Source organism: Cuculus canorus, chromosome 5 (genome assembly GCF_017976375.1).
Source record: "Cuculus canorus isolate bCucCan1 chromosome 5, bCucCan1.pri, whole genome shotgun sequence".
Lineage (NCBI taxonomy): Eukaryota > Metazoa > Chordata > Aves > Cuculiformes > Cuculidae > Cuculus > Cuculus canorus.
In genome coordinates this window covers 25,215,326-25,238,069 of record NC_071405.1, presented here as the reverse complement: position 1 = coordinate 25,238,069, position 22,744 = coordinate 25,215,326, and the positions used below count along the sequence as shown (strand labels likewise).

Genomic DNA, 22,744 nt, shown 5'->3' with positions numbered 1-22,744 from the left:
TTCAATTTAGTAGTTTCTGAAATACTTATCAAAAGCATCTCAGAAACCTAACCAGTGCCTCCTACTATCCTTTATTTAATAATTTAATGAGCTCTTCGAATAATGTCAGTCAGGGCATACCTGTAGTGTGCACTGCGGAGCAACATAGAGGTACTGACTTATTCCAGAACAAGCTTTCTCCTGCCTTGAGTTACTCAATTAGATGAAATCCTTGAATCAGGCTACTACATGCAGGGACTTAAATGGAACACAGAATCCTTTTTAGAAAAAAGACATCTCTTTTGCCCTATCTTAGGTTTCCAGTTCTTCTAATAGTCTCTGTTTTAAAGCTCATTTACCACAATTATACCAGACAACCTTACAAAGCTCTTTTGCCCACAGTTCAGTTCAAGCCCAAGAGAGTAGCAAGTTCCCTGCTTTTTCTCCCCCCTCAGAACCACAGGTTGTGACATGATTCTGTCTGTATGACAAGAAAATAAACGTACAATGTTTGATGTCCAGAAAAAAGTAGCTTACTCAGTCTTTGCTTTTCAACTAGATCTTATTTGCTTTGTTTAATATTTACCAGTGAACGTTCATTTAATACCACCCAGCGAAACGAAGAACAGGGAAGAAGCACTGTGAAAGCGAAAGAGGGGTCCAGCACTGTAAGTACCATATTATACTTCCTTAGAAGTCTTTGAATTCATGTTGTCTGTCATCTCTGCCATCTATTGCACAATATTTAATTCTGATATTAATTTATTTTGTACAATAATTGGAAATTATTTTAGCTTCTGTACACATGTTCTACAGGCTGGAAGCAGGATTCAGTTGGGGATCCAGCTCCTAGCTATAGTGGCAGGATGACCAGGAGGTGAGGACAAAAATGAGCACTCAACAGTCGGTATCAAGGGAAAGAACTAAACCTTGCCTCTGCTTCCAGAGTAGTAAATTTAACTGCAATCTCAATGTCCTGACTACTCCATGCTGATGCATGGTAGTGCCCTTGTACCTCCAAGTGTGCTTAAAGGTCACTTGCAGTCACTTGGCCTGGAAGAGAAATAAATCTCTCCTCATTTGAGATAATTTAGGCAAAGCAACCTATGGAGAATATTCTTCCCCTGTATATTTCATGGTTCTTCCCTGAAAACGGCAGAATAGAGACTCTGCATTTATGGAGAATTTGCTTACGTCGATTAAAGGAAGAGGAAAGGTCACTGAACAGCGCATATGCAGCAAGGCAGATTCCACTATAGCATTCCTAAACTCCTAAGACTTGTGCTTTGCAGCTTTATGAATATTTTATGCACAACATGAGAGTCTATAAACTTTCTTGATTTATTCTCAACTTAATGAAACATTTAAGGTAATGTTTTGAAATAATATTGTTCTTGAGTTCAGAGCTGCTACACAAGAGGAAGAAAGATATGAACAGTTTACGAGGTGAGCATTTAGGTGGATTTTGTTCATAGCTATAACTGACATTATTTCTGTATCACCTGCAATGCTTGAAAACCCAAGTCATAAAAATACCATGGATACTACAGAAACATATCATCAAAAGTCCGTCCCACTGCCAATGTACTTATCAAATATTGAACTCAGTCGTGAACCCAAAAGAGCTTAGGAGTGCAATGAGGCCATGCTGGTCATAGGCAAGAATTATTTCAAGCGTAATATCTCACAAAAACTTTGATTTTTTCCTGGCGATGTTGCATAAATATCTTCCTTCCTTTACTAATAGAACTGACTAGAAATAAAGTATCGAGGAAGCCAGGTAGAAGAGTATTTCTATATAGACCACTAATCCTAAAGACTGACATCTGAAAATCAGTATCTAGAATACAAACATTACTTTTATGCAGGAAAGATAATATTCTCTGGGTCTAAAAGTTGCTCTGTTCTTTCTTAACAGAACTGTTCAGAAGGAAAATGAAGTCTGCATTGTGTTTGTGTTTGTTGCTTCTCGGACTTCAAGTCCAAGGTCAGTATGGATCCAACCTCAATGCTGAACAGCAGGAACAGAAAATACCACATTCTCCAGAAGACCATTCCCAAACTGAAGGCGAAAAATTGGGTCTTGTCAAGATAGTCCCCAGCAACACTGACTTTGCATTTCAGTTTTACAAGCAGGTCAGAGAAGAGGAGGGCAACAAGAACATTTTCTTCTCTCCCTTGAGCATCTCCACTGCCTTTACAATGCTCTCCCTGGGGGCCAGGTCAAATACACTCAGTCAGCTGCACAAGGGCCTTGCCTTTAACCTGACAGAGATGGAGGAGCAAGAGATCCATGAGGGATTTCAGCGTGTCCTCCAGATGCTGAACAACCCTCACCAGGAAGTCCAGTTGAGCATAGGCAATGCCCTGTTCATAGATGATCGGCTGAAAATTCTCCAAAAATTTTTGGATGACATCACAAATTTTTATTACTCCGAAGTTGTTTCTAGTAACTTCCAGAATTCTGCAGAGGCTACAAAGAAAATCAATGACTACATCGAAACAAAAACCCAGGGGAAAATTGTGGGTTTGCTCAAGAATCTTGATCCAGACACTGTGATGGTTCTGGTTAACTACATTTTCTTTAAAGGTGAGTGACAATTGTGAGTAGCAGTTATAGACATGAGCTCTGATCCAGCTCTAAGAAATGTATCTTTTTTCACACTGTGACCCTATTCTGTCATCTAATTTAAAATATGTCTTTCTACTTTTAAATGACAAAAGGAAGTATCTGAATGCCAGGTATGAAGAAACATTTTCTATGTAAGTGGGAAAAAAAAGAATAAAAATGAACCATGGAAGTACAGATCAATGTCGTATCAATTTCAAGTCAAGTTCAGAGCTGAAAATATTCAAAAGGGATGGGCTTGGGAAATTATGGTCATTTTTTGAAAGGGACAGGTGTTTGACTGTGCAGAACATGGTCAGTCAGGGATGACACTTGTATGAAAGGAATAAGCCTTGAGCCTGTATAGTGGGAGTTTGTGGAAGTTTTACCATTGCCTTACCAGTCAAAGGCTCAGGTCTTGCCCTACATCAGCCTATATTTTTCTTGTGTGATTTTTATTAGAACCATTGAAATTACTTAGAGCATCTTTTTGTGGCCAGGGAACGACCATCCTTAAACTGGGGTAGGCTCGTTGCTGTCTTTACAGTTCAAATACAGTATTTAAAGCATTAACTAATGTGCTGTGCCTTTACTAGTCTCTTTTTCAGTTTATTCAATTCTATACTCTTTTTTTTTTTTGGCAAAAGGCAACTGGGAAAGACCTTTCAACAATTTGATCACCAGAGATGATGAATTCTTTTTGGATGCCAAAAATTCTGTTAAAGTCAAAATGATGCATGAAAACAAAGACTTTAATATCCATAGAGATGAGAAGTTTTCTTGCTGGGTAGTAGAAATCCCATACAAAGGAAATGCTGCTGCACTGTTTATTTTGCCTGATGAAGAGAAAATGAAGCAGGTGGAGGATGCTCTGCTAGAAGAAACAGTGTCTAACTGGATTCAATCACTTGAAAAAAGGTAATCCTTTAATTGCTGCTTTGTTTAAATATCCAAAAGGCCATAACTACTCATCCAGGCAAGTAAAGCTTAGAATGCCACAATGAGTTGCTAAACACAGGTCCGAGGAACAAGCATTGCATAGTTTCAGTTTCTTTCAATCAGACAAAGTATTGGGTGATTTTGTACCTAAGGGCAACCCTGTCCTCGGCTCCTCCAGTCAGGTCAGTGGGAGGGCTAACAGCTGCGAGGATCCAGCACATGGGTACATTGCACACAGGAGCCTGTCTTAAGCAGGAAGAATCCAGCACAAAAGAAAATACACCTTCTTTTTCTGCAGCCTGTATGATACTTTCCAGCCAGTCACTTCCATAAACCAGCACTGTGTTCCTGCGCTGTTAATCAGACTATGCCTAGTGGGAGCTACCTCAATTTCTGCTTCTCTAACATGGGCTTTCTCACTGCCTTAAAAAGGCAAGCCTTAGCTCCATGGGTATTTGGGATGCCTGTATACTTGCAACAGCTGTTACATCAAGGGATCTTACAATAATGAACTCACAGTTTTTCATTCATTTTTCAAAAGAAAAATCTACTTGGATCTTCCAAGATTCTCCATCTCTGGCTCCTATGATGTGAAGAGATTGTTTAAGAAAATGGGTGTGACAGAGCTGTTCAGTGACCAGGCTGATCTCTCTGGAGTGGCAGAAAAAACTCTTCTGAAGGTTTCCAAAGTAAGTATGCAAGCAGAGATGGTAATCAGGAGATTGGTCTGACTTACTTACATATGTGTTCAATCTCTGCAAATAGGCTGATTCCATTTCTGGAGTGTAGTCATGGCTCACTGATGGTAATAAAAGAAGAAGAAAGTTAGGGATTAAATGGCTTTTTTTCCTAAGGTTTAATATTAAATTGCCCACTGCTTAGTTATCCTGCAGAGTCTCTGAAGATCAAAAGAGATCTGAAAAGAATAGGAATAATTTCACAAAAAGTGCAAAATAATAATAATGCATGGCAAGAGTCATAAATATGACATAAATTTGGGACTATCATTCTGATCCTATGTCTACATCTTTCTTTACTGAATTATCTGTCAATCTCAGAATTTATATGGACAAAAAGGGTAGCCACATTTCACAAATAAGAAACTGGGACCCAGATAAGTAAAGTGGTTTCCCTAGCATCCTTCTATTTTGCATTTGTGAGACCACCTCTGCAGTACCACACCCAGTTTGGGACCCCCCTGTGCAAAGGAAGTGTGGACATGTTGGAGCAGAGTGAGTCAAACGGAGAGTGAGCAGGACGGCTGGAGCGTGGGATGTATGAGGAAAGACAGGGAGACCCAGAGAAATTCATCCAGTAGAAGGGAAGATGGAGGGAAGTTCTTAGTGTTGTCTACAGATACCTATCAGGAGGATGCAGAAAAGATGGACCCAGGCTCTTCTTGCAGGTGCACAGCGACAGGACAAGAGTCAATGCACGCAAGACAGAAAATAGTAAATTCCCACCAGATATTATGAATAAAAATTCAGCATAAGAATGATCAGAAACTTGGATGGGTTACTTAGGCAAACTATGAAATTTCCATCATCAGAAACATTTAAATCCTGACTGAATGAAACCCTGACCAATCTTATGTAATGTCGGAGTTCAGGGTAGAGTAGCTGATTCCATCGGACGGCCTCTAGAGGTCCTTCCAACCTATATTATTTCATGATCCTGTGATTACTCACACTGAATTACAAAACTTCTTTTTAAAACGACCTTCTCATAGTGTTAAAGCAAGCAAGTTTGTCCCTGGCTGCTTCTCACTCTTCTATACCTCGGTTTCAATCTGTACTTCCCTTGCAGGCAATTCACAAGGCCACGGTGGATGTTAGAGAGAATGGCACAGAGGCTGCTGCAGCGACTGTGATAGAAGCGGTACCAATGTCTGCAGTGATTCCTCCTCCTCCTCACATCAGTTTCAACAGGCCCTTTCTGATGTTGATTTTTGATGAAATCACCAGAAGCATCCTTTTCATGGGAAAAATTATGAACCCAGCTGCCGAGGAACACTAGGACAGAGCACTTCTGCTTCCCATTGCAGGAGTACTTCCCTGCAAAAAAGGGACTAGAAGTTATTTTTAATTGTCAAATAAATAAATAAATATTATATGAGGTTATTCTTTACTTAGAAGCAGATGGTTGGTGACAAGTATGAGTGAGCCATGTTTACAAAATGTCCCAGGCCATACAGGTTTCTGTGACACCTTGAACAGTCAAACATTTCCCTGCATTGCTCATTTATCACTGATGCCACAGTCCCTTGTATGCAGATAAACATTCCTGCTCCTGGGTGAGAATATCCCTCTGTCTCACATGTCCTGTATGCTGAGTTCTCAGCTCAGAAGCCCTTCAGCTGAGAAACCATCCTTTGCCTCTCTCTCATTCCACTGTGAATCCCAAGAGAAATCTCCTTCATCTTTGAAGCCCTTTCAGGGATCAGTGGCCAAGAAGGGTAACAAACGTAGACCTGTGAAACCTTTCCTGTCCTTGATGGTTGTTATTCCTGGGTAAAGAATAATCCTTTTCCTCCCAGCTTGACAATTGCCTCCTACTAGCTCCCAAGACCTGGCTTCCATGTCCATTCTTCATTAATTTCTCCAGAGTAAGGCGGCAAACTCTTCTGGCACAACAATAACTTAGCTTGTCAGTTAGATAAAGTTTCACATCATTACACAAATTGTCATCCTTGGTTTGTCCATATCCAGTAATGCCTGGCTCCCTAGGAGAAAGGGATATGGCAAAACCTGCCCTAGGGTTCCAACAACCGTAGACTATCCTGGGAGGTCATGTGTCCATTGTCCAAATGCCAGCTAATCATGCTGTCCTCCACCTGATTCTGCAAGCTCAGGTTTATGAATGCCTCCAAGAGATCCCTCCCTGTTGAGTTGAGGTTTGGAGTACAGCAAGGTGACTCAAATACACGGACTCTCCACAGGCTGCGTCTTCCTTCAAGGCATAACCACTTGCTCTGGCATGGAGTCCTCCTCAGGCTGCAGTGGGGTTATCCGCTTCACCAGGGTCCTGCATGGGCTGCAGGAGGACAACCATAGTCTTCAGGTGAATCACCTACAGTGGCTGGAGAACCTCTTCCCTGCATTCTTCACTGACCTGTGGGGCTGCAGGGCTACTTCTCTTGCATTTTTTCACTCCTCTTTCTCACAGCTGCTATGTAGATTTTACTGTTTCTTAAAAAGACTTTCCTAGAGGCACCACCAGCTTGGATGAGGGGCCCAGCTTCATCCTGGGATGGGACCATGAGACAGCTGTAACCATCTGGAATGGGCTGTGCCTGGAATTGGGCAGACCCAACCTCTTCTCGCAGAGACTGTCCTTCAGATCCATGCTGCCCGCACCTAGTCATGGACACCCGAGGCACAGAAACACGAAAGTTCACCATGGGTAAGAATGCTTGATGGATGGGTAGAACTCCTTGATAGCTCTAAGGAACAATCAGAAGCCACTGTTAGGATCCCTTAAGAAAGTTATCTCAGCATCAAGAGCCAGTGGGCCTCCACACACTTCACAAACACAGCATGAGCTAAGTAACATCACGTCCTCCCAATTGTTCCAGTCCCAGCTCTATTTTCTACCTGAAGAGGGGCAGGAATAAAAATTTTACTTGGGAGGGCCTGGGCCTCCCCACCAACACTGGAGAGTTTTGACTTCTGTCTAGTTTGGATGAGAAATGCTAAATGCTTCTGCCATTGTGGCTTGGGAAAGCCCTGACAGGTTTAATGGATGGGAGAAAACCAGAGTGTGTGTATTGGCAGTGAGAGATAATAGAGCCTTTCATGTGGGCAAGCACAGACCTTTTCTCAGACCTAGAGGAAAAAAACCCCAACCTCTAGTCATCCTACTCACACAGACCAAAAGATTTGCTTAATGTGAAGTATTTTCTCTATAATCATCCCCTTGTCCACAGATTTTAAAGAAAGAAAACCAACAATGCCTGAAAAATGGTCTACGGAAAATCTTGGTCAGCTACACCTGTCTAGCTCATTTTCTTTCCCAGGAAAATCAAATCAATTGTTTCAGCAGTGCTGGAAGGGGCAAACCTCTGCTGCTGGAGCCAAGCCAAGGAATTCAGCTCTGCACAGGGCTGCCAAACTACAAGTCTCTTTATCCACAGCTACTAATGCAGCTGCACAGTCATTGCTCCCCTGCTTTGGGAGTGGTGAGGTTTAGGTGAGCAGTTAGCTGTGCACTATTTGGGAAACTTTAGAGGGAAGAAAAGTATGAGAGTAAAAAGGAAACTGCTCATATTACCTCATTTCTTCCTCCTTCCCCATCCACTTCTGAAAAACGAAAACAAAGAACAACCTCAGTGTTTCAGTTTAGTAGTAAATCTTAAATATCTAAAATAGAAACCTCTGTAAAAATTCTGGGTTCTATTCTTATCAGAAAAGACTTGATGGCCTATGGGTTAAAAGCAGTTATTTGAGGGTGGAAAAATTACTTCAGATGAGAGGATAGTTCTCAGCAATGGTTTTGTAACTTCCCTACAACTGCAAATAAAAACAATGACTGAAAAAAGTTTTAAAAGTCAGGCCAGCAATCTCTCAAATAAGCAGTTAAGTTCTAAGATTGTTGAAGATTTATACGGTTCATGGAAAAGGGCCTAAAGAGTTGGAAGAGAGCAGGAATATTGAGCTGATTTGATCAGGCATTTTAGATCCCTGGTGGAACTAGGGGGAGTATAGCAAGAATATGACAATTTAAAAGAAAAAGTGAAACTTTACAGATATTCAGAAAGCGTGCCATAAACCCAAAGGCAACGCAGTGGCCCAAGAGTGGATACCCTGAATCAGCTCTGTCTGAAACAGAAATTCTACCAAGATGAAAACATATCACCCCGGGTCAAGATTACAGCAACAAAATGCAGAGTCTTCCTTCCCTGTGTAGGACAGCACAAGGAACCCTTGGCCATGCTTCAGCATCTTCGTGCTCCTGGCAGTTAAGGAACACTGACCCAAATGATAAAAAATGGGAGCCAGCATGTGGAATGAACTGCCAATATACTGTGCTGCTGCATTAACAGGGGATAACTAGCCTTACCTCATCCGCCACCAGCACAGGTAATTAGCTGAAAAACAAGGATATTGATTTTGATCCTTGATGATTCTCTTGTCAAACAAAACAGTAGCATCTCCCCTTACCATACAGGAATATTGGGCATGAAAGGATCTGAAGCACATTGAGGAATAAAAATAGACTGCACTAATTTTACGATGCTTTACCTCTATTTTGCATAGATTTTAACAGACGGATCTCTCTGTGGCTTCATTAAAGACCTGTCTCTGCTACTTTTGGTGTCAAGGCCCTATCAGAAAAAAATAGGAATTACCGAAGTGCTCGGAGACAGCAGTTCTGTTGCCAGAGTCACAGGGAGCCTGACCTGGCACTGCCTACAGTCAGCCATAAGTGAGGATGGAGATTATCTGTGTAGTGGTCATGTTTTCAATTTCCAAACACTCTGATCTAGCATCCACAAAAATTAAGGTTTATGAGCAGCAATAGGTCATGTTGTAGGCGGCAGACTGACATATTTGAAAAGTAACATTTTGCACTTAAAAGTCACTGCTAACTCTCTTGATTTCCCTGAAATGCACATATTGAAATAATAACCATAAATAGCTACCAAATCAGAAGGGATCAGAAAAAAACCCTAATGATTTGCCCTTGGCTAACATAAAATTGTATGTTAAAGATGTACTTCAAGAGCTTGTCACATCGAAGTATTTTTCTGTTCTAGGTCTTTTCAAGTCCCCTTTTCCGTAGGGTTATGATACCTTTCAGTTTACTAAGGCATCACCTTTATAACCACCTTACAAAGAAAGGAACGCATCTGGGGATCTCAGGTCCACATGAGTTAAAGAAATTCTGTGAGACTGTGGAGAAGGCCCATGCACTCAACTTCCTTGCTTGGAGAACGAGGCACTGGGAGCATGCTTGGTACGAGTTATTTCTGGTAACACCTGGAGCTCCTTGGCAGCTGAGAATTTGAGCAAATAATTTCTCATGAACCCTTGGGAAAACTGGTGGGTTAGCCAATAGCTATTATATGCACAGCCAAATGCATTTTCTTGCCAGCTCTATTTCTTCAAAGATATGGCAGTAAAGGCAATGCTGAGGCAGCTCATAACAAACGGGCATCATCAGGATTTTAGTCTCTTGAACTGTAACTATGGCTAGCTAGTCCTCAGCTCTGAATCTGCGAGTTTTTAATCAAGTACATCCCATTTACATCAAAATTTTGCATGCCTATATGCTGTGTGAAAGGCAGTGGGAGCTGCAGATACATATCTACTGTCTGTACTGCCAGTGGGATTGATTTTAGTATTTAAATATGGCACTGAAGAAAGAAACAGAAATCCACAATTTCTGTCTAGTTTAGGAATACAGTCATCCTTTCCAGACTTCTGCAGGGTCTGTGATATTAGCTGTGTGCACATTGCCTTTGCATCACTCTTCATTCCACTCTCATTCAAGATCAAAGCGCCTCAAACTGAGCGCTATCTATTCCATTCTGTGAGTGACAGTCTGCAATCCTGGATATTCACCTTAAGACCCACTGGGACCTACGTGTGCACACAGGTGGGGAAGGGAGAAAGAAGCATCAGGATTCATTCTCCCTGGCAGGATCAATTTGAAAAAAATTGTTTCCCATTTTGCAGGCTGTTTGGTTTAAGGATTTTTGGTAGTCCCTAAAGGGTGGTGGGTATGGGGGTTGTGGGGGCTATGAGTTGTGTAAAAGTCCTCTCCTAACTTTAAAATTACTTGGATGACATCAACAATTTTAAACTGAAAAAAAAGGTATCTTAAAAACTTTGAATGTCTATCGCCTTCCCATCCAGGTCCCTATCTCCTGCATTCTCTGTGCTTTCACAGAAGGAAAGTAAGTTAGATATAAATTAAACATGAGCCAACTCTTTGGCTCAGCCATTGAACCACGTGTTGTGATGGTTCAAGAGAAGAATCCTCAGTTGGATTTATTAATTTCTATGCATTTCTGAAAATGAAACAAGTTCATCTGGAACTGATCTGAAATGCATGCAAGGGCCTCAGCGTAACAACAGAAACAACCTAGAAAAATAATCTGGAAAACTAGCTTTCCTAAAATTTCAGATTAAAAGCAAATAAGTTGCCATTCATTTCACATGTTTGCCCTTCACCAGGAATATTACTAGTTAATAAAACTTTTCTAACACAGTAATTAAGTGTACTGCTTGGTGAACCAGGCCATGTGGTTACACAGTACAAATGTCATTAGAGAAGTAAGATTTCTGTTGTCCAAAAAAAAAAATTAAATAAGCATCTAAACAGAGATTCATTGGATATTTCCTAATGATTGTTCTTTTGCTTCTTTTAGCTTCATTTTCCACTGTTTCTCAAAAGCCTCATGAGCAAAGGATTTCATTATAAAATGACCCAGGATCACATTTGTATTTCCTGATGGCAAAATGTCAGTTCAAGCTCAAATGAGGACCAAACTAAGTAAAAATCATGGTAAGCCTTATAAGCACTTGGTGGCTTCCTGCCTGGGTGGTGAAATTCCAAAGACATAGTAAATATCTCGTTGTTTATTTTTCAGAAATGGAAATGAAAGAGGTGTAGAAGTCCCACTGGAATGAAATGCTATATAAACAGAGAAAAAAAATCATTGGAGTACAAATTTTTATCAGTTCTTGTGTTTACATACACTTGAGGCCAGAACAAGCCAGAAGATTGTGCCTTGACAACACATGTGGTTTGGTCTCGTGCTTTTTGTACAGTACTAAGGGAGCAGCGCATTTCTCGCTCTCCTTGGCAAGCCCTTTTTTGCCTCTGTAAGGGAAAAGATCTGCTTTCTGACCACTGGGAGCTGGATGGCATATATTGGATGTAAGATTTTTCTTCCCCCGATATTCCTCCCCATGAACTGTCATCATGCTGAGCACTATGTGATATAGAGATCAAAATTTTTAAAGATGTTTGAGAGAGGGCATAGTCAAGGTGCTAACTGTCTTCATTTGTCAATTTACCACTTAAATGCTTCCTACTTAACCTTAACAAAAGCACATCTGTCATGACACCATGTTGCTAAATGTGGTCTAAAGACTTAATTAATCCTAAAGCTCTAAACTGGGAAAAGTTGTTCAAACACTGAGAAGAAACTAAAATAGGCATGATTTGATATTTGTGATCAGCTTAGTGTCTGTTATTAAGTTTATCCAAAGAACCACGTGCAATACAGCTGGCTTCTACTTTGACTGTAACTATGATTTTAATTAATGTTAAAATGTCTCTGTGTTTTGAAATGTAAATGCAAAGTAAATAATTTTCCATTATTTGACTGAAATAGTATCTCTTTCTAGCAACCAGACACTGGAAAGAGAATAAAAGTGATACTTAACTTCAAAGGAAGAAATTGTTATTTTAAGTATGAGATACAATTTAGAAAAGATGTCTTAGGAACAAATGTTGCATCTGTCATGTGCAACTAGTCTGGATTGTCAGGATTTCCACGACTGATGAAGAAAACAGCTTTACTTGGTATGTCTGAATTTGGAGCCATACTGCTGTTGGCTTTCCTCTGAAGACTTTGAATAAGAAAAGCAGGGGATGGAGAATATTTGCCTCAGCCTCTGTGCAAGAAAAGCTGTGTGAAAATCCCATTGCCCTTCATTTCTGGCATGAGCCTTAGGAGACAGGAAGAAATAGTGGAGCCATTGGGATCCAGGAGTGCTCAGTAAGTTCTGGTTTTATTATCTCCCCTTGAGCATTATGTATATATCTGCATCCAGAAGAGCAATGTTGTCACTGCTGGCTTTACAGCTATTGTAATAACTTTATTTGCTGTGTTTAATGCATGACAGTATGCTCACTGCTTAAGCCTGTTCAAACAATCTAAAAACAGTGGAAAAAGCAGTAAAGGTCAAATTAATATGATGGGGTCCTACTGAAAGTGCTGCAGATACTGTTAGAGATTAGTAGGTGGGGACATTAAACTCACAGCAGCTATCTGCATCATAGATTAACTCATTCAACAGATTAATTCAATCACGCACAGCTGATGCAGCTGACTATGGCAATGACAATCTACTGTGTACAAAGAATACTGTCGTGAAAATGATTTTTGAATTAAACTTTTAAAGAAACAGCAGTGTGGCAAACAGTAATCACTGAGCACAAATTATAGAAATCCGCAGGATTTTTAGGAAGGACTAGATCTCATCATCAGATAACTAGGTTATCTATTTCTTTGGTACAAAGGCAATTGCTCCCTGTAAGACCATCAGAGCAGAGGCACCTTTAGGCAGAAATAGATCCAGGGTGTCTCATAGCAGAAAACCTGCAGAGAGAATCAGAAAATTCAAAAGCAAATGTGCAGCTTTCTATGCATAGACAAGAATGCAGATATCCTACCTCTAGTGTCTGTGGGGTGGGAGAGAAGGGATCTGAGTGACCTGAAAGGATTGGCGTCAACGTGGAAAGGGAAGCTCAAGGTCTTTTCTGCGCAGGCGACTGAGAGGTGTAGAGGACAGGGGAGAAGAGAGAGTATGGGGTAAATAGACCAGTAACAAGATAAGAAAAATGTGGTGATGAAAGCATGCTGATATGACTTCAGGAAGCAACAGCACAATATGTCCGTTTGGAAATACATAGGCAGATTCTCATATCCTAATATTAGTTACATTACCCAGAGAAGTGAATGGCCCCAGAAGAAAGTGAGCACAATCCTTTTTCAGGGTGTGCTGCTGACCATGGCCAATGCTGCAGCCCCATGTAAGCACCCGTCTCTCTCACTACAGCAAACACGAAGAGCAATGTTCCCCAAATGGAAGCAGGGCTAGCATGGAAACCTGAAGTAGCCCCCAGCAATATCGGCTTTCCATTACTTTCTAAAAGTGGGACTCAGCAAAGGCAGGTGACAAGGTCATTTTCTTCTCTCCATAGTCTTCGCAATGCTCACCCAGGGACAAAACGGTCACATGAGATCAGCTACATAAAGACTGGAGGAACAAGAAATCCGTGAGGGTTTTCAGTGTGTCCTCCAGCTACCTAATAACTGTGACAGCAGTCAATGATCAAGCATCATTGTTCCACAAGCTTCTGGATGATGCCCAGAGGTTGCATGATGCGAACATTATTTTTAGAAGCTTCCAGAAAACTTCAAATCCATTATTACCTAGAGATTTTTTAAAAAATGCAAAATTGTGAAAGAGAACTGAGATGGAAATCTTTAAGGGAAAGAGATGCTTTGCCATCACTTAGAGCTCGTACCCCTTCCTGGAAAGACCATCAGACACTGCAGGGGCAGCTCAGAAAAGGGAGGTGAGAGTATCATCCCCTGGGACACTTCCTTAAGTTTCTGCTACAGCTAAGGACTCCTCCGACACTCCAGCCTTCACCCACTGCCTACCTGCCTAAACACACACACTGATGCACAATTTGTTGCTCATAATACTTCTACCTGTTTACATTTTTCTTGTTTTCAGGCCCACCAGCCGAATCAATTTTGCTTCTGACCACATGTCTCAGCTCCCTTCTTTCTCATGTTTAGCTCAAAGGTGTCTATACTCAAGCACTTTCCCTTTCAGGATTAAAAGGGAAAGCTGCTTAGCAATAACTGCACTTTTCTGGAAGAATTTTGCATATATGCATTCAGTTTCCATTCTTTCTTCATATATCATCTGTTATTTGGGATCACTAGCTGAAAAGAATTGCAAGCATACAGGATACTTGATAGTATATATACTCATCATACGTGCAGGACACTGCCAAGACAAAAGTCTCAAGAGATTCTGTGATTGTGCATATTACTGGTAGCTTCTTCCTTTACTAATATTAACTGACCATCTATAAGTAACCTTTCCACTTTGGGTGTCTCCACATAACAGTTCTGCTGCAGTAGTAATTACCTGCGTTTGGAGTCCTTCACTCTGAGATGATCAGCTTTGCCTAGAACAGCTTTTGTTCCCAATACCAAAGCAATGGTATGCTGAATGGGTTTGCCCATTTCCTTTCAGTGGAAAAGATCCACCAACCATTGACCATCACTTTCCCTCATCTTCCTCTGTGGAAGGAAGATGCTGCTGTGTGAACTGACAGGAACAGCAGCACAGAAAATAGAGATGTGCGGCAGCCACTGAGGTGTTCTAGACCAGTGCTTTGCCTGTAACTAGGTCTCTGCCCCTTGCGATTTACTTCATGCATAGGCACAAATACAAAACATTAAAGTACACCTAAACGGCATCACCAACAGATATCTATGCTGCTGTCTGTACCGATTGTGACAGATGCCTGGCCACTTTTCACTTTCTTTGGCCGCTGGGTTGCCAGGTAAGAAGGCACCTGGCTTCCAACATGTTTTTACTACAAGGGCAAGGTAATACTGCATGAACCACAGTTCTACTGGTTCTTCCCTCTCTCTATTGCTCACAACTCATCAACAGGAGTTCTTGTAGGAGCACTACCGACTTATCATCACCAGGAAGTAGTTGAGATCTTTAACAAAGTGTTATGTTTCAGGTCTAAGGACAAAACAGGCTTATAAATGACATACTTTATACACCTGCAGATTCCACATTGCAGTTCATCATCTCATGGCCTAACTGTAGTTTCATGTTGGTTTCCTTCCATTTCTATTTTACTGGACATTTCCTGTCTTGATCCTGACCAGAACAACAGCCTTCTTCCTGTACTGATTTTGCAGATGTGAATGCAATTTGTTGAGCAAATAACTATACATTTCACCTTGCTAAATCACCCTCCTCTGCTTATACTACCTGAGTCCTAAAAACATAAGGACCTCTTCTGACTGACTGGGGTGACTGATTCCAATCTCAGACCTGGGACCAGCTTCTCTCTCACATGCATCAATATTGTTTTCATATGCACCTGAAGAAAGCAGAAAAAAACCCAAAATTCAAATGAGTTTCTTAAGAGTAATGCTAATAATTATATCTCATAGCAATTGATTATCATGAGACTTTTCCATGCATCATTTCTGTCATCTATTCTTCGTGCTTCATGGCATTAAGGAGTTTCAGTCACCAGAAGCAGTACTCGGCCGCTGCTGAAGTGAATGTGCATGGGATGGAAGCCTTTCCCCTTGGAGGCAGGCTGGTTCCTGTGCATAATCCTCCACACCCTTCCCTAATGCCCAGAAGTCTCATCCCCAGATCTGCTCCAAGTGAGCCAAACACTATGCCAGAACAGTGCTAACAACCAGTTTAAAATTTGTCCTTTGAGTGAAAAACATCATTGTTAGAAAACTACATCTTATCTTCTCAGTAAATGAGCCAAAAGCTTCTCCAAGCGATTGGCGTGTTTTGTCAGACAGCGGCTGAACAGCTAGCTGCACGTTACAGAGCTGGGGGATATATTGTAAGAGTCAGACAAAATTTGAAAGAAGCTTTTTAAAATAATTTCCCAGTTCAAAACCCTAGAAACTATTCAGTAGATTCAGCAAAAGTTTCAGAAGTTACTCTGGGCAACGTGACGCATGTTTAGATGAAGACAAGTTTGGGCAGGAAGATTTAACCTGTCAGAAGCTCTTCTCTCTTCATCATGCAGCTGACCTCCCTCTATGTGGAAAGTCCTTCAGTATTTGTGAAAAAAAGAAACACAGGCAATATCTATTTGCTGTTCCTCAGGAATGATTCTCTCTCTTTGGTCTTGAATGTTTATGATACAGTCTGGGTTACTAACACTGTTCAACAGCAGAAGGAATATGAAGAACATGATGGACTCAAAGAGCTCTGCTGCTCTGACCTTCTCCCGGTGCCCTGGAAATTATTGACTAGAGCAGGAATAAATGCCTGTAATGAACAGTCAGATTTAGAAACAGTTACCAAGCACCAGATCTTCCACAAAATGAAACCTTCAGGGTCTCAAAGGGACCACCAGTAGCAATGCCCATATGTTCCATTTAGCTAGACATCTCCAGTCATAGCATACATGAATTCCTATGGTTGGGAGTGAGACTGAGTTCTCAGAGTGGGTTTGGGGTTTTTTTTTCCAGCTTGTATCCATACAGCTTAAAGTCACAGCTTAGATCCTACTGGAAAGAAAAGAATCATGGGTTGTGCAGGCAGCTGAAAACATGGCAGAGGAATACAGATTTGGGAGGACAAGATGAACAGAAATATAGGAAGCATTGCTCCTCAGGTCTAGGAAGGCACCTAGCCAAAAGCTCCCCATTTACTAGAGGGGTGTGAATTACTTCTGTCCCACAACAGGACCAGAGCTAATAAAGGAAAGCAACATCATGTTGGATAGCACGCCCACTCCTCCTCTTGACCTCCCAGACCCACAGTAAAGTTTGAGCTCGGAAACTCCACTGTGTCTGTAATGCTCTTGGCCTTCATGAGATCCAACGCTGCTACCTTCACTACTGCTCAGTAGCTCAGATGTAAATAATCATCACAAAGATATAGACCAGCCTGATGATGCACACTAAGTCAAACAACAATAATTTCTGAAGAAATTTTATCTTACCATCAGCACTTTTTGCTTTTGTAGAGATAGTGCTGGGTAAGAGATCGGCCATGCTGAGCTGAACACTGAAAGGTTTTTTCTTTAATTTGTGAGAGAGCTGAGGAAAAGGAGATAAGCACAAGCTTGTGCCAACTCATTAAGATGCTAAATTATTCATAAAATAGCCTCATAAAATTAAATATAGGAAATGTCATGTTTACAGATAAGTGGCTGCAGCTGCTACAGATGTAAAAGAATTTTATGAAGCAGATGCTTTTTCCAGTGGTCTTCAACACTTTACCAAAACTGAGCAGCAGTTCAGTAACTATGAAAAAACCAGAAAACACATGCAAAAATTATTGGTAAAGCCAAAGGTTTTGATCCCACAAACAAGGCAATAATTCTTGTCAATAACATTTCTCTGAATTGTGGAAAGCACAATGCAAGACTTGTAGGTGCACTCCTGCCAGGTCTTACTCACTGATATTGCCCATCTCTCCCAGGCTTGTGCCTGGACACTTTTAGGGAGTCAAGAAGATCCTATAGACACTGTGTGACGCTACTCCACACTCAGGTGCATGTGCCGTAAGCAAGGTAAAAAGGAGGACCCCGGGAACTACTGATTTGGCAGCCTCACCTCTGTACCAGGGAAGATCATGGAACACAGCCTCCTAGAAAACGTCACAATGGAGAAGCCCCAGTAGAAAAAAGAACATTCAGGTTTGCATAATTGTCCCAAATACAACCATGCAATGTCCAAATGTAGTCCAGATGCCAATAAAAATACCAAGGGACAAGTGAAAAAGATTTAAGTTCATAGAATCATGGAATAGTTTGGGTTGTAAGGGACCTTAAAGATTACCCATTTCCAACCCCCCTGCCATGAGCAGGGACAGCTCCCACCAGCTCAGGCTGCCCAAGGCCTCATCCAGCCTGGCCTTGAACACCTCCAGGGATCCACAGCTTCCATGGGCCACCTGTGCCAGTGCCTCACCACCCTCATCATGAAGAATTTTTCCTAATGTCTAATCTGAATCTTTCCTCCTCCAATTTAAAGCCATTCCCCCTCATTCTATCACTACAGGCTCTTGGAAAAAGTCCCTTTAAGTGACCAAATGCAGTGCATCCTGTGAGCTGTGGTACTGAAAGGAGCTCTCGCACACCTTGCACACCACCACCAAGGCAGAAAAGCTTCCCTTGGCCCATTCTGAATCTAGGTTATCGTCAGGCACCAGGATGCACTGCAGACTAGCTGAAACATGGATAGGGAATAAGGATTCCCCAGAGGGCTGTGGGCAGCTCATACTGAAATGAAGACTTGCTTGATCTGGGCAAAAGAAGACTAAATGTCCTATTCTGGGAAAGATTAAATGGCTTTTTTTCAGTACATACAACCGTAACAAAATATGTATTTCCTGACTCTTGTTTCAGTTTTCATTGTAAAGAGAAAGTGTGAAAAGCTGACATTTTACTCCCTTTGGAGATGAAGACAAACATCTACACACTGAAATCATGAACTTTTCTCTTCAGTCTTCAATTGATAGAACCCAACTGGAGGAAAGGTTTGCTCAGCTTCCTGAGGAAGAGGATTTTCCTGCAGATAAGCAAACTCGTGCATTATCTGTGGGAGGACAATGTATTGATTGTGAAAACCATGAGCAAGGTTGATTGGCTGCTGGGCTTTCCGCCATGGTTATCTTCCCTGGAAGACACCAGTGGGTTTTTCAACCCACTTGATGAAGAGAGTGCAAATGAAAAGAGGAATCAGAAGATAACTGTCCAGAAGAAATTCTGGGCCACGAGGAAAAACAAGTTCACTAGTATTCCTTCAGGTGCTCCTTTCTCCATGGATAATTTAGACAGGGATAAAGTACTGAATCATGCACCATAGTTTAATTTCCCCTTGATTTGAGAAATAAGCAATAAAGAAAAAAAAAAACACACACAAAACAAAACAGTCAGAAATGTGAAATGCCTTTAGGGTAGGAATAAAAGGCTCCATGGACACCAGTGACCAAGGGCGAGAGGTGGCTCCTTCTGGGTGGAGCTAGATAGGGCAATGCATTCCAGGAGCTAGCAGCATGTCTGCTCAGTGCTGGGAGATACCTAGTCCAAGAGGAAACCACCCTCCTGAAACAAGTCTGGTGGAGACAGCCAGTCCTCAGTACCAACAGGTTTGCTGCCCAGCCATAAAATAGCTCTATATTAATGTTGTGCTTACTAGAGGCGGGGGGAGGGGAAGATTAAATGAGACTAAACCATCTGGCAAAAGTAGCTTTGAAAAATCTGTGTTTCCTCTCTTTGAATGCTATTGATCATTCAGTTCACCTCCTTCCCAGAGAGATGTCTTTTTTTCTTATTTACCACTTCTATGCTGGGAAAAGTCTGCACCACAAGGAAATGGAATAGATACTAATATTCAATCATCAATCATTATTTATCTTTTCAGTAAATGTTCATACTGAATCATTTCCACACCAAATTTCACTGAAACTATTCACAAATCTTTGAGACTGAACCTTGCTGGTTTTCTCCCCTGTGTGCTTCCATACTTTTCAGTGGATTTAATAGAACACTGCAGCATATTTTAAGTTGAAGTTGAGCATACGGCAATAATGACTTTGATTGCACAGCATTTCTAGAGCAGATGGGTGGTTATGCAGTGTGTGTGAGCAGCGGCAAATGTTTGTATGGCTCAGTATTGTCCAGTTGGCATGAGCTAAAGGACCTCCTCGGGAAAATGAATGGGATCAAAGTATTCATGAAAGCAGTCCCTGTTTCTTGAAAGTTAATGGGAAGCGAAACTATGCTGTTCCAAGCAGGTGAGCTTGGATGTACGTCTGAGTATGGCTCATACATACTTTAGGAAGGGTACCTGCCTATCAGCAAGGCATTGCGTCAGCCCAGACCCAGGCAATTCCTTCTTGTTTTGATGGAAAATAAGTCAATAATTCATCGTTCCCAACTAAGAACCTTCGTACACTCCAGGGATGACTACGACCTTTCGGTCTGTGCCCGCTTGATACGAGCATCAGCATCGGCTCTCACCTCAGCCCTAGGCTCATCTCAACAAGGCAATTCCTGCTCTGCTAAGTCCATGCAATCTACAGCACCGTCTCATGGGTTGCTTGAATTAGACCAAGGGCAGACAGTTTTCTGCCAGAATGAGATTTATTTATTTATTTTTAAAAGATGAGAGCAAGCCACTATGCCTAAGTTATCAAGATGTTGCAATGCACAGGTCAGGCCAGCCGGTCTGCTTGGATTTACGTTGCGTGGTCTTTCCACCATCTTTCCACAACAGTACTAGGAGAGGTTTTCCCATGCCAAGAGTGTAAGCACAGTTCTGATTGCTCTGTGAAAAGTGTCCATGATTTGTCTGTTCTGGAGACAACGCTCTTACGAGCAGTTCATATCTACCAGCACTTCTTCATTAACAACTTCTCACATTCAGAAGGCAGGATTACTTCTCATTATTTCACTGCAAGCTGTTTCTAAGGCTGTGCTCCATATCAGAGATGATGACTGCTACAGGAGATCCTCACAACTTTCACCTGGAGGAGTTAACACTGCCAGCATTGATTATAACCAGTTGTACATAAACAGTTACAACTTTGTCCTTACCCTTTTGTGTAATTCCTACTCAAGCAATAATTTAGGGAAGAGGACAGAAACTGTCACCCTCATACACACACCTCCCTGCATTTACAGCTTTCTCCAGCTCCCCACTCCAGTTAAGGACATCACACACCCTCTCTGAGCTCTTCAGGTCCCTCCTGGAGGCTGTGGAGGGACTACAGAGGAGATTGTGTGCTTTTAAGTGAAAACAAGCCAACATTAAAAGAAGACTATAATAAATTTTCAGAGCCTTGGAAGAGAATTAAAAAGGTAGGAAAAAAGGAAAAAAAAAAGTGAATTATAGGCCGTTCAACCCAACTCCAGTTCTTGGAAAAATGCCAGAAATATTAGTAATCATCTTGAAAGTAACAAGATGATAAATAGCTAGGAAGAAAACAAAATGAGGATGTTTTTGTCAAAAACAAGCCGCATCAGACCAGCCTAATCCCCTCCAATGGCACAGTAGCAAGCCTTGTCATTAGGAAACAGTTGAGCGAAGTAAAGCTTAGCTAAGCAATAGCTAGGTTATCTTTAGGTTTAGTAAGGCATTATTGTCTTACATGACATGTTCTTATGATATCGAAAATGACAGCAAAAAAAACTTTATAAGATCCGTTTGGAAGTTTTAGAAAGCAAGCTTCCTGTATCAGGCCTGGGCAACATGAGGGAGTGATGTCCATCAATCACGTGCAACAAGACAAGAGCTGGTTACAGAATATATTTCCCACTTACATGCATATGAATCATGGAATCATAGAATGGTTTGGGTTGGAAGATCATCTGGCTCCAACCTGGCCTTGAGCACCTCCAGGGATGGGGCATCCACGACTCCTCTAAGCAACCTGTTCCACTGTTTCACCACCCTCACAGTAAAAAATTTCTTCCTGATATCTAACCTGAATCTCCCTTCTTTCAGCTTAAAACTGTTACCCCTCATCCTATCCCTGCACTCCCTGATAAAGAGCCCCTGCCCATCCTTCCTGCAGCTCCCCTTTAATTAATGGAAGATCTCAGCTTATTTCAATGAATGGAGCATGTTCATGGCAGCTGCTCTAGTTTGCATGAAATAGTATAATTCTATGGGAAGGACAAATTGCAGCATGCAGTCATTAGTGGGGCAAGACTATGTATTTCTTCTGTTCTTCGTTGACTCATTATCAGAAATTGATGTGACCTGTACAACAGTTCTTTCTTTCAGTACCTTTTTTTTTTTTTTTTTTTTTTTTTTAAAAAAAAGGTGCTATAAATCATGGTCACATCCAGAAAGTTAGGGAAAAAATGTAATGGGGGGGAAAAAAAGTCACTCATGAAAACAAGATCAACCACTAAATAATTAAAATATTGAACAAAAGAGAGAAAAGAGAAAAGAGAAAAGAGAAAAGACAAAAGACAAAAGACAAAAGACAAAAGACAAAACACAAAACACAAAACACAAAAGACAAAACAAAAGAGAACAAACTTTTGAAGACTGGTGTAAGTTCCATTACCTCTATCATTTGAAGTTACTGACTGGGAAGTGGGATTAGACAAATTACCTTTTTGTCTAGTTTATCTTTTTCTACCTCATCTGCTACTGGTAAACATAGGATATCTGTCCTGGTGGGGAATTGAAGGGGCTCTGTTTGAGGAGATACATTTGCCTTCAGGGAGCTGATGATGCATATGGAAATAATTACCCCTGGGTCTCTAAGGCATTCGAAAAAAATTCTCCCTGCCTCAACTAAAGCTTTTTGCAGGGCCTGATGTTATGTCTCAAAATTAGTTACCTCAATTTACCTCAACCTTGAAGCTGGTGAGGGGGCTGGAGAACAAGTCTTATGAGGAGCGGCTGAGAGAACTGGGGTTGTTTAGTGTGGAGAAGAGGAGACTGAGGGGAGACCTTATTACTCTCTACAACTACCTGAAAGGAGGTTGTGGAGAGGAGGGAGCTGGGCTCTTCTCCCAATTGACAGAGGACAGGACAAGAGGGAATGGCCTGAAGCTCCACCAGGGGAGGTTCGGCTGGACATCAGGAAAAAATTTTTCGCAGAAAGGGTCATTGGGCCCCGGCAGAGGCTGCCCAGGGAGGTGGGGGAATCACCTTCCCTGGAGGTGTTTAAGGGATGGGTGGATGAGGTGCTGAGGGCATGGTTTAGG

At 41.5% G+C, this 22,744-nt stretch overlaps 1 protein-coding gene across 1 annotated transcript; it reads left to right on the top strand.

Moving 5' to 3' along the window:
* Positions 1 to 540: 540 nt before the first annotated feature.
* LOC104057805 (alpha-1-antitrypsin) lies at positions 541 to 5,636 on the top strand. Its single transcript, XM_054069113.1, has 5 exons — positions 541 to 647; positions 1,898 to 2,569; positions 3,235 to 3,505; positions 4,068 to 4,215; positions 5,333 to 5,636. Exons 2-5 carry the CDS (start codon positions 1,915 to 1,917, stop codon positions 5,540 to 5,542), a joined length of 1,284 nt encoding a protein of 427 aa, XP_053925088.1. The 5' UTR covers positions 541 to 647; positions 1,898 to 1,914; the 3' UTR covers positions 5,543 to 5,636.
* The last annotated feature ends 17,108 nt before the right edge of the window (positions 5,637 to 22,744 follow it).